General features: G+C 39.6%; 1 protein-coding gene across 1 annotated transcript; it reads right to left on the minus strand.

The window, feature by feature from the left end:
- Positions 1-540: 540 nt before the first annotated feature.
- Positions 541-13,076, minus strand: pcyt2 (phosphate cytidylyltransferase 2, ethanolamine). Its single transcript, XM_034896177.1, has 12 exons — positions 12,771-13,076; positions 9,792-9,880; positions 6,562-6,723; positions 6,256-6,407; positions 5,975-6,016; positions 5,701-5,839; positions 5,506-5,588; positions 4,441-4,518; positions 3,863-3,928; positions 2,800-2,865; positions 1,793-1,881; positions 541-1,651 (listed from the first exon to the last, which is right to left on the minus strand). Exons 1-12 carry the CDS (start codon positions 12,890-12,892, stop codon positions 1,534-1,536), a joined length of 1,206 nt encoding a protein of 401 aa, XP_034752068.1. The 5' UTR covers positions 12,893-13,076; the 3' UTR covers positions 541-1,533.
- Positions 13,077-13,088: the final 12 nt, after the last annotated feature.

Below are 13,088 nucleotides of genomic sequence, written 5' to 3' on the forward strand. Positions count from 1 at the left end.
GCCCAATTAACAATTTACCTCAGAGTAAAATGCCCCCTAGTACAACAAGAAAAGCAACAGATTGTAACATTGAACGATTTAAAAATGTTTCCAGGAGCAGTTTGAAGGGCTGGATACCAAATGTTTAAGTTCTTGGATTCTTTTAAAGAAGTAGAACAGAGGACACTGAAAAACACATTTCTTGAAAGTAGACTGGGGAGAGAAGGACAACTTTAGCAACACAGTTTGGACTTTCTGATCAAATTCACAGCCCTTACATAACTTATAGCCTATTTTGATTACAGTCTATTGTTATAGTTTTAGGAATGAGGCAAAAAATTATGGTCATTCACAGCACACACGCTTACTCAAAAACCTCACTCTTTCACCTTTCTCTCTCTTATAGACATACATTCATTTTCTGAAGACTTACCCTAACCACTACTTGCCTTCCCTTAACCTAACCCTAGTCTGACTTACCAGATGCACATTGCTGGGATAAAGCCTGATATCCGGCTTATGATGACCCTGCCCTTTTGCTACCTCCGCTATTTTTTTTTTCAAGGGCACCATTGCTGCATCCAAGATTTGGCGCCGCCCAGGACGGTAGTGATTGGTTTTAAGAAAAATCAACAAACCAGAGAATTTTTTTTACCCCCTATCCTAGAACAGATAAGTGGTTTAGCCAGACCATTCTCCAGCGCTGACACAGCGCAGTGGAGATAGGTCTGGCAATGCAAGACTAACCTAAAACTAACCTTAGCCACTGAACCATAAAGGGCCGTCCAAAATAAACTGGTCTTTAGTCTAAAATGTGTCCTTGTAGGTAGCCTAAGACACACACACACACACACACACACACACACGCACACACACGCATGCATCCATGGCAAAATCAGGTAGTTCAAACCAGTCCAGTTCAAACTAAAAGACTACTCCACAGATCATTAAATTAATTTTCATGATGGACAAAAACATAGTGCCTTCTAGAAATTAAAATACATTGATGTTTTCTCAGTGTATTCAAAAACAGACCACGTTCAACGTTCAACTGAAGACGCTTCTAAAAATCATCATTAAATACTAAAATGGTTTAAACTAAAAACTTAACTGACAATGTCATTAACATTTTAAGTCATGGCTTATAACTTAAAATACCATCTCTACACCTATACAGGAGCATGCAGTGTGTGATTTCATGGACAAAAAAAACAAACAATACAGGACAGATGACGACATTAAAAAGTTCTCTGTGGAGGAAGAGAGGCTGAGAAGAAATTTAGCAAGTGAAATTGTAGTATGAGTTTGGTATTCTTTGTATTCTTGTCCAGGCAAATCTTTTCTAATCGCATTAGGCTGGAGCATAGATGAAGGCTAAGAGAAGCTAACCCAGCAGCATGCAAGATATACTGCATCACCAAATATTTAAAGCAGGATTCCGCATCCAATGGACTGTCCAGTTTAGGACAACATGGACCGTTGGTTGGTCTGGGTCAGTTAAGTCCATCCTTTTAAAGCTGAGTGTACCAGGATGAGTTAATAAGACAGATTTCTCTAGTGAGCTTCCTGGTCTGCACCTTCTCTCTGCTCCTGCTGCTCTTTCCTCTTCATCGCCTCAATCACTGCCATCTCCTTGGCCTCCTTCTTCTGGTTCCTGGCTTCAAACTGCAGCCTGGGAACACGCAAGGTGACTTTAATAAACTTGAGATCAAAACATACAAATGTCAAAGACTCAAAATGATCTATACAGAGAGAAATTAAATGTAGATGAAGATGGTAATGAAGTGCCTGTTAAGAACGAGGAGTCGCTGACCTGTTTTCAATGATTCTCTGGACAATGTCATCGGTGGTGAGACTGTTCCCACTATCGACGGTCCTGAATACCCCCCTCTTCTTTGGCTCCTGAGGGCAGAACACAAATGGTTACATCAAACCAACAAACGCAAGACCAAAATTCCTGTGTTATCACCTGTGAATGAGGAGGTCCACCCTAATTAGAGCAATATTAAAAAGTCAGAATGGAATATTAACACACACCCTTGTGAACGTTTGAGATATAATGGTCAACAGACAGACATGTAACACTAGAGTGTCCCCCAGAGGCCAATCGGGACAGTTTTGTAATACCTGAATGAAGCAATAACGCACGTCGATCCAATCATTTTGACAGATTTGAACCAATAATGTAGACTCTTCTGATTAGTGACTAGTTTTTCCAGTTTTTGATGACATCTAGATTTCTAACAAGTTTGAATGCGCTAATTAAGGCCGGCTACACAGTGGATGTATTGCGAGAGCGCGTCAGCTGCATGGTGTGTCTGTTTTTATTTCAGCTTCCATGTAACAGGTTAGAGCTAACACACTGCCGGGGTGACACGCATGTCTCACAGGCGACTCAAGCTGCGCCGAAAAAGCGTGCGTGCTAGAAACTGAACCAACGGCTAGTTTTCACGTGAAACGTGAGCGTGTTGGAAGCGTTTCCAGGCAAAATAGAATAGGAAAAGATGTTTTGATGTAAATTTTGACACAAACACATATTAATAAAAAACATGTTGATGTTTGAAAGTCTCTAGGTTTTGACATCAATGCAGATATAAAAATATATTTAAAAAAAATGTTCTGTAACCTTTTTTGCCATCAATACTGCCGACATTGTCTTACTTTAATCAAATCAGTAGCCTGTATATTTATGATTAACGACTCTCTGCCAATATGTCAAACAAGGGTGATCCAAATCTGTTGGCGCTATGTCCCGAGATAGCCGTACCTGTACGTCACCTAGCTGCACTCTGATCAGAGACAAGAGGACCCTGTACTCACAGCGTAGGGGTCTGACATGTCCTTGTCTGGAAACACCTCTGTCTTGCCATGACACACCAGGTCCACCTGCACAGTTGTACAAACACATCTGGTTAGACCACCCATCATGTGTATAGATATAAATGACATTCTTCCAGTATTTTATCTTCATTACGTTTACTGAGAAGAATCAGTGTCTGTCACTGAGTAGCCCCATGCTGGCAGATGGTCTGCTCTGATCTGGCTTTCTCAAAGTGTTCCTTATTGCTCTGCATGTAAACTTGTGTCTACTCTTAGTCTCAGTTGTGCCAAGGTAAATCTGTTATCTATTTTTGTTTAGCTGTTAAGCTTTTCAAACATATGGGTCATGTAAAGAAAAAGGCTGTGATAATGATTTGATAACTTCCTACAGGGTATGACAGATTCAAATTCTGTTCACATGGACACTTTTTCTTCTGATATTTCAACTATCCACTAGAGGGTGCCCCAAAACTTAGTGAGCTGAAACTAGTTTTTTCAAACTAAAGTAAGATAAGATAAGTTAAGAAAAACCTTTATTTGTCCCACAGTGTGGAAATTGTGGTTTGCCACAGCAAAGACGAGAGTGTCAAAGTGTCAAACAAGGGTACTTCCCATATGTAGCTAGCCAATGCTGTTACAGTATTATATTTTTGAAGATTTACTAATGCCTTCACCAGTTAACTGCATGTGTTGGACTTTGCTTAAAATCATGCCCTAAAATAACTAATAATTTAACTGTAGTGTAATGTACACATCATTGACTTGTATTGGTTATTGTTGGCCACACTTTTTCTTGATTAATAAGGGTATCTCTTAGAAGCTTGAATCATATCTTTTCTCATATTTACATACACCATATATGTAAAAGTACAGCCTTCACAAAAAAGAGCTCTCATGTGGGAAATTCTAAAACTACAGACACTTGCCACCTTAAATGTACAAAAAGTTACAAACAGCTTAAAGACTGAAATGGGAAACATTGCAAATGTTTTAATGATTAGTTATAGAAAGGTCTACATAAAAAAACACATAATCAGACGAAAGTCCTTCAAAGGCTACTCACCTTAAAATGATCCAGGAGGTCTTTGCCCACTGCATAGGGAGCACCAATCACCACCTCCGACACATACTATAGAGAGACGGTCAAGAGCAAAAGAGAGGTTCATAGTCATAAGTTAATTTTAAGTAATGATTAAACCTTTCATGCCAATGCCTCACATCCGTTGTGCGTTCAGTGCATTTTTGTTACGTATCAAAATTGAATTGACATGCATCTTTTGGATAAAACAGAGGTTGAGGGTGTGTTTACTGTCCACGGTTTTAATTCTGGCAAATTGAGTACCGTCATAATCCGGCATTGATTAAAACTGATGGTGGAGCACAGCAATTTAGTGGTTTATAATTGTTTAATATGTTTGTTAGTGTAATGTTCTCATAATTTGGATTTAACTTCAACACAAACGCACACAGTGCAGATGGGGGCACTGGGACTCATTGTTCTGGACTAGATAGCTGACCAGCAGGAAGGGAGGGAACAGAGACAAGATCACCATGCAGCACTATAAATATTTAGACTATAAATACATCGCACTGTGCTGAACATTTAGAGCCGTGTATGTGTGTGTGTGTGTGTGTACTCACACGACAGGCCAGGACACTCAGTGTCCTCTCATGGATGTTCATGATTGGGTAGTTCTTCCCCTTGTACCGATTCACTTCCTAAAGAGTATAAGAAGAGATCATTTGTTACTTTTACATTTGACTTTTTAAATATTTAGCCAACTCAAAACCAAAAGGACATGACTAGCGTTAAATGTACAATATGTAATTTTCTGCCGGTAGGGGTCTCTCAATCAAAACAATAACAAAAGACCGAGCAGTGCTGTTATTGCAGTCAGTTCCTCCCAGTTAAAATTCCTTTAGTGTTCATCGTGTCGGAGGTTTATGCTAGAAGCCAAATCTCCTCTTCTCCAAAACAAATGTACTAGGCGGTGAAAACAGGTAAAAACATAGAATAAAGCAGTTTCACGTCAAAAATCCCGGTTTCTCCCAAGTTTTTCAGTACGTGGTCAAAGGGGCGGGAGTCAAGCTGCTGCCAGCTCAGCTTGTTTCTCTGAGACCTTTAGAATCAGACGCCGATGGCTAAAATCCTTCATCAGGTTAAACTATTTAGTTAAAAAATGTATCAAAACATAAAAAGTGTATCGTAAAACTGTGGCTTAAAACTGGATAAAAAGTAAATGTATCACAGCTTTGGCAGACAACATCAATGCTGACACGTGCAAAGGACACTGACAGGCAATGGCGATAAAATGGCACAGACCGTGTCCTTAATTAAGAGTAACCTGTGACCCGTCACAATGTGTTACTATAGAGACGGTCTACCTGCCGTAAATCAATTTGTAACTTTGTGAGAAAAATCAGACCCGGGCAAAGGCATTAATAAAAACTATATAACAATAGTTTTGTTTTTTTAGACCGTTAGTCTCGTTTGCTGTTTCAGGTAATTTATGATCATTAGATGCAAAATTACACTGTTTCAGAAACATTAAAAAGTTACCTAAAGTTACCTACCTACCCTAAAGTTACCTTGTTTTAAATGTTTCTATTGAAAACTGCTGACACAGCTGGGAGGGGTCAATTTCTTACGTCTTGTGTACGCTTTCCTGGTATGTGTGGGCGAGGACATGTCTACATAAGGTGTACCTGGTCAAAGTGCAGACCAACGATAACGTAGGGCCTCTCCGCCTGCTTATAGACCATCTCTAAGAAGTCAACATGGCCAATGTCTGCAAGGAATTTGTGGTCAAGGCAACAACAACAACAACAACATACACCAGAGAAATGATTACTAACAGTGTTCGAAACTCAATTGTGGTTATATTTGTACAATAAGGATACGGAAGAGGTCGAATGCCCCGGCCACATAGATGATGGTGTCTCCGGGCTGAGGTTCCTTTCCTGATGCAAACTGAATGATCTTCTGGGAGGTCTGAAGAAATTGTGACACACCTGTCCATGGACTGTGGCCTTTAGGGCCCTTAAACGCAATACAAGACAAGTGTTTCACTGGGAAAATGTAATACACGCTAAGTGATGTCTCTGGGAAAGATGTTCTACTGCTAACAGATTTACACAACAAGGTTTTACTCAAATAAAAACCCATGCTACTCACTTTCCCAAAGTTGTCTGTATGCTGCTGATAATCTGGGTTATCCTGCAAGAATAAAACAAACGAACCATTGCTTATACACTAAATAATCAGTACACCCACAATCAGACACTAAAAGGAGATTTACAGTTGTGCGATAGGGGGGGGGGGGGGGGGGGGGGAGACAGTGTAGCTAAGAAGCTAAGAACTCACAACTCACCAACTCACACAGCCACCATATCAGTGGGTGAAATCCCCCGCTAAACATTAACTATAAAACCTAGTATAAAAGCAGCTTAATTTACCATGTTGCTGTGATGGGCTTTGGTCATGAGAAGCATTCGTCCCACCAGGTCAGTGGTGGAGACGCCCTGTGTGCGTTTACATTCCCGGTAACGGCCTTCCCGCTTCACCTCTTCATATGTATCCTTGCCATCTACAGTCAGCGTGATGTCATCTGGTAAACATAAACAAACACATAAGTTCATCATTGAATTTGGAGGCTTGTTCACATCATGTGCATCACTAAGTAGGTAGCTTCAAATAAAATGCTAACAAATCTCTGTGTGTTAAGGACAAGAAATTCTAAGAGCGGCCTTCAACTGACTCACCTCCGTGCACACAAAAGTCACAGTTGTACTTGTCCAGAGTCTCCAGGGTGGTGACGTAAGGTGCTCCTTCAACCATCTCATCCACCCACTTGATGGCCCGTACCATCTTGTAGCGTTCTTCCTGAGTGAAGACCGGAGGACCTTTGTGTTTGGAAATCTCAGCTTGGAAAAAGGATGGAAGGGAATCTTCTGTTAATTATTGGCACATTACTTACACTTACATGTAGCTTTGCTACAATGCAGATGCTTTTCTTTCTGCTTAGATGTTATTTTTGCCACTTTTCCAGCCTAGATAGATAGATAGATAGAGAGATAGATGAACAGACAGATATTTACTGATGTCAAAGAAATGGGAAATTATAGTCTTACAGCAGCAAAATATCAGTCACACAGCACATTACAAATATAAATGAAATAATAGGATACAATATACCCATACAATGTACATGAAATAATAATAGGATAAAATACAAGAACAAATATTTAAAATATATACAAGTTGGGAATACAAAACATGCAACTGCTTAACTAGTAATGGTAATTGTGTAGATAAACCTATTGTCAAAGTTGCACTTAGTGTAGTATTGTGATGTCTCAAATGTACACACTTCAAACATATTTAAGGAGGTTTCCTATAACTAAATCATTGTGAGAATAACTGGGTTGCTGTAATCTACTTTGAACTGCCTTCTCCGACCCACAACACTAACAAAACCCAAACAGTAACTTAGTGGACTACTGAAAGCCGGACTCAAGTCAAGACTATTTGGGTTGGGGAAGTCTCCAGAACTCCACAAACAAGACTTACAATGTCGTCTGCCAGTGAGTTAGTTCATCCGAATTCAACTCGACACCATAACATTCAAAACCCTTGAAGACATATGCTGTAAATGGGATTTCTGCCTGCTGGGATAATCTGGGAATTTAACCGATAAGTGCAAGACTGTACTCCCACAGAGTGCAACATTGATGGATTCAACTCCAACTTCAACCAAGTGTCACGTTGTGTAGATTAGCATATAATGCTTGTTATAACCTTGTTCCTGACTTTTAGCAAATATCTGACCAGTTTTGTATTATAACAAACAGCAGGAAGGACTGCCAGCAAAGGGATCATATGGTCATGCTAAAGTTTTTTATTTAACATTTATTTATTCATTCAGGGAAGGTTCACTGAGAGGCAGCCTTTCTTCTGCAGCAATGCCCTGATCACTTTCACACAGATGCAAACATTTATACCTGGAAGCTTATCTGATCTGAACTTACAGGACACATAAATACATTCAAGTTCAACACACACTCCAACTGGAACGCAACCGTAACAGTACGAGGACAAATAAAACCAATAAAAGGTGCATGGATAGCAGCGTCAAAGTAACCGACATGGGATAGGAAAAGTGCGGATCAGCCTACAAAGTTGACACAATTTAATCAACAACGGATCAACAGACTATTTGTCTACTAGAATTTAAAACCTAAAAAAAGATGACAAAAAGTCAATGAGCAAGCATAGAGAAGAGTAATTCAATTGAACCAAACTTTCCGTAGACAGTGTTGTATTTGACACCTCTAGCTGTTTTAACTTCTGTCAAAACGCAGGAAACACCATATGATGCATTCAAGAAGCCTGACAAGCCAGACCCACATCAAGAGGATGGGTCTGGGAACCATTGGCAGGGCTTAATCTAAGGGGTGGGATTAATGGTTGTCTTTCAAATTCCCTCTGAACGCAATAGGATAGCACTACAACCAACCAGAGCAACGCAAGTTGATAGATTTAACTTTTGCCGTATCTGGTCGTCAAAACTCGAACACATCTTCCTTTTTAAGAATGACTTCAGTGCTTTACTTCAAGTCTTCCACAGTCAAGGCCGAAGTTGATTCGAAAGGTTGCTGTCTGCTAGCAGCAGCCATCTTCTTTGTTTTCAAGTAGCAGGGAATTCACGTAGAACCGTCGTAACTCTGCCGTCATTATGTTAAGCCCGCCCACCAGCTCTATACACTATGTTATTGGTCTGACCAGAATTTGGTTTTTCCAGCTCGCAGGCCAACAGAGCGTTGCTAGACTGACCCTAGATGCACATTACATTTTGCTGCCGCTGGGGTTTATCTATATTTCTAGACTGGCATTCAAGAGTAATTGTAAATCATAAAATGTCACAGAATTATAATCAGTAACAGCTTTTTTTCTACCACAGCATCATTGTTTCATTAATTACATGCCAGTTTGCAACACAGTAATACAGCAGAGACATAATTTATTGATATATTCCAATATTGTTTCAGCTTACTACAATGTGCTACGTTGACAAGTGGCTCATGCGAATACTTGGCGGGTAAAACGTACGGTAACGTTATAAGGTTATACCGTAATATAAATCTTTCAACGGTGAAGAGTAACATTACAACAAACCCTTTTACCCCCCATAGTGTAATATTGTGGTTCAGCGGCTGGCTAATTTTACCTTGCTTGCCTGCTAACCAGTCAGCTGCCACCACAAATAGAATCTATGTTTGTGTGTGGGAAAACTGCAGCTATTTAATTAGAATAACGTGAGATGAATAAGTGTTACTAAACGTTTACATGAATAGAACTTTATTAAACTAACTTTTCTGTGAACAGATACATTTTCATCGGCAATGGTGGTTAACAATGAAAACAACAACTCGCATGATCGATTGATGACACAACATTACAACGTCATCAAAAATCTGTGTTTACATCCATGGTTTGGATTGAGACCCCTAGTTTAATTGGATAAATTAATAAAGAATTAAGTGTAAAATGTTGATGTAAAATCCGTTTGCTTCAAGCAAAGTAAACAGATCCTCAAGACTGCAGCCATATAAACACGTGTAGCTGGCATCCATGTCTGGATAATTAAGTTCACCTTAGAAATGTAAACATTTACATCTGACTTCTGTCCAGCCTCTTAAAAGTAACCAAAAATCTCACACCGTCTGACAAGCTTACAAGTAATACAGGAAAATAATGTTGTGATACTAACCAAGGTTAACTCAGTCTGCACTAACAAAGGGAAATTGTCTTTGTGGCCTTATACCACAAACCTGTCTGGATTTTGATTTGATTAGAAATAAACTATAACTGGACTTGATTGTAGAGTACCAGACTACTCAGTCAGAACAGAGCATTCAATCAGTGTAAAAACTGTTGATCTCAAAAAGGTTTAACAGATACATCGATATCAGAATGCCTGCATGAGTCTTACCATCTGTGTGCACTCCAACTATGAGGTAATCTCCCATGGCTTTGGCCTGCCGCAGCTGGTTGGAGTGACCGTAGTGAACCATGTCATAACTGTGGAGACAGAGAGAAGATAGGACAATGTCATCATCAGCATGGAAAACAATGTAGATATTGTAAGTGCTTGAACAAAAAAGGACAAAACAGACATTGAACGAACAGTTACACACAAAACAATGAGGGGTGTGGCCTTAACAATTAGCACCCCACAGCTATAGCTTTTCTCAAAAAATCATTGTCTTTCAAAGCCACCTTTAGAAGATACCTTTGACTTGCCAAAACTTCTTGCTTTGTTGTTTAACATTAGCTTATCTCTTTTTATGGTAACCTTGCAGATACGAGCAGTGTGTGGGCGTGTGTGTGTGTGTGTGTGTGTGTGTGGACATCAAATGGGTTATAGCCCCAAAGACAGGCCTTTTATACATGGTGAGTGGAAAAGAAAAAAGTTACTGGGAGAAAGGTCAAATACACTGTGTGTACAATGTGTCAATGTTTATTTGTTTTCTGCCATTGAGCAACTTCTACCATTCATGTTTTGTACTAGCTTGCTTTTAATGAGGAAGCTATGCAAGTTCACCTCCATTATTGCAACATTATCAAAGTCTTAACTAGTTTTAACCAAAAGAAAAACTAAAGAATAATAATCCTTGTATACTAGGATGTTGCTTGCTTTTGTTCAGCACCCTGCAGCTTCACTTTCCTTGTTTCCCAAAAAAGTAAGTATCAAAATATTTAAATCTTTAGACCGTCCAGTTCAACCACAGACTGTGAAGCTTCACAAAAGCAGCTTGTGGTTATGAGCCCAGGGTATACAAAAAGTGTAATGAATAATAAACAATGTATTAGCAAGGGGTTCATATTACACTCATTCATATTACTTTCCTTGTCCCCATTGTCCCAGTTGAGCCAGGGATTCAAACCAGTCCCTTTTTATTTACACTTCCATTTCTCTGACCTTTGGAGCTGTCTGATAACACTTCCATCTGTGAATTCATTTCCATCAGATTGTTTTGCTTTATTAAAAGACCTCATCTGTGACTGCACTTCCAGTGGGCAGACCTCTCCTCTATAATGACATTACCACAATCTGTGAGTCTGAATTCCCTTAACAATAATCCCTCATACCCCATTTACACGTACATGGTTATTTTAAAAAAAACTGAGACATTCCCCTTCGTCTTTGACCTTTGTTTACATGCAAACAAAAAATTAGCCTCTGAAACCGGGTCTTTCTAATACCTCCAGCCAGAGTGGAGATTTTGCAAAACTTTGTTTGCACGTTTGCATGTAAACTGAGACAGCCAGAGGTTTAGCCAGCCAAGGAAGTGAGGAAGACTATTCAAAATGAATGGTCTCATACTACATCTTGACCGTTGCCCCATCTGCTCCTCTTTCTCTCACTTGTTTTATATTCAATCTGTCGTTAGGTATATACCATGTATCAAAACGGAACCTCAAACCCCCCAAAAAGAGGGAACCCCTGCTCACCACAAGAATGCCACTTTTGCATCACACTGAATGACATGTTCACTATGCTGGTTATTTATAACCACCACATGAGATGGGCAATGTCAAACTAGCTCACAACAACCTGGCCGCTTTCTTCTGCAGTGTGTGAGTCCATGGGAGAATGTATGTATTGCAAATTTAGAGCCTGTTGTCTCCCTAGCTACAGCTAACCATGTGATGTGAGGATCATGGTCTTTGACAGCAGAAGTTAAAATAACATTAACAACAAGATATGGCTGTGTGACTCACGAGTTGGCTCTGTGTGTTACACCCAACTCTCAGATGTTTGTGTCAGAGTGACAAACAGACAGAAAATATATGCCCTTGAGTAATCATCTAAGATTTAAGTACCCATCAGGCTTCAAACCATAAACACGGCCGAGACTTTACCTTAGATAATCTTAGAGGTATTAGCAACAGGATTTCACATGGAGAGCGGAGTGAGGTTTGGCTCTGCAGACAGCAGACGTTAGGCCAGTTGTAACCAGTTTCACAAGAGATGCAAGTAAAGGCAGCCAAAAAACATTTCTGGCTCAGCTGTATGAAATATGTCTGTGTTTACAACTAGAATCTCATGTATGCATATAAGTAGTAAACATGTATTTGTAAAGCACTTTCACAGACAAGACATGAGTCACACAGTGCAAAAACAACACATCCAGAGTGGGTACTTGATACACAGTATTACACGATAATATTGAAAGTGCAGACTAGGTGCAATATACCGATCAATCACACGCCTGTTTAAATAGGTATGTCATCTGATTTCTATAAGAATCCACAAATACTGCTGAACATTAAAAGAAAATGACTGAAGACCATCAGAGCTGCCCCATACTAAGAGAAAAGTGCATTACAGTAGTAGTATAACGTTTTAACGTTATGTTGCGTAACGCTTCACAGGTTTTCATTCATTTATGTCCCATCAAACCTTTAAATAAACATAGTTTCAGTTATGTCTTGGTATATTTTATACACACACAAAACACATTTTAAAATTTAATTTATAACCTTCACAGCCTTACTGTGAGGAAAAGAGACTGTATTGAGAGGTCCTGTTATCCCACGCCACTGTGCCATAATAACTCATAAGTGTTGTTGGCAGCCGAACGTCATGCATTTTAAAGTAAAACATTGTATCCCTAATTTATTTAAATCAAGTTGATCTGCTTGCATTAAATTCAGAATACTACAATACAATTAGAACAATTAGCTACATAATTGAGAGACAGTAAAGTTACGTCAGCTACATCTGACACTCTTGTTGCTATACGTTATAACTGCTAAGTTACCGGTAAGTATCTAGCTAGCATTAGCATGCCTCCCCACAATTGGTCCTTATGTGTTGCATAATGATCACGTAAAGGATAAAAAACTATGAAAAAAACATAAATAAGCAGCAAACAGTAAGTCAGTGGCGGGCACGGAGACTCACCAGCCGTCACACCACAGCCGAACGACGCGCTTCCTTTTCTCCGGGCTGCACACTGACCCACCCGGCTTACAACCAGCGTCATCCTGCTGGACGTTGGTGGCGTGGTGGCCGTTTTTGATCATTTTGATAGGTTCGAATTACTTTGCGTTATAATTAAAAACAAAAAAACAAAAAAAACGTGTCAGGGTATTTGACTCCGGTTACTCCAAAAGATTATTAAGGTCGTTCTCTTCTTCGTCTTAGGTTCTCAAACGCGGACTGAAAATACTGAACCATAGCACTGAACAGGCCAACGCCTCCCAAACTACGTCGCATCGG

This window comes from Etheostoma cragini, chromosome 2 (assembly GCF_013103735.1).
Source record: "Etheostoma cragini isolate CJK2018 chromosome 2, CSU_Ecrag_1.0, whole genome shotgun sequence".
In the NCBI taxonomy this organism is placed as follows: Eukaryota; Metazoa; Chordata; class Actinopteri; order Perciformes; family Percidae; genus Etheostoma; species Etheostoma cragini.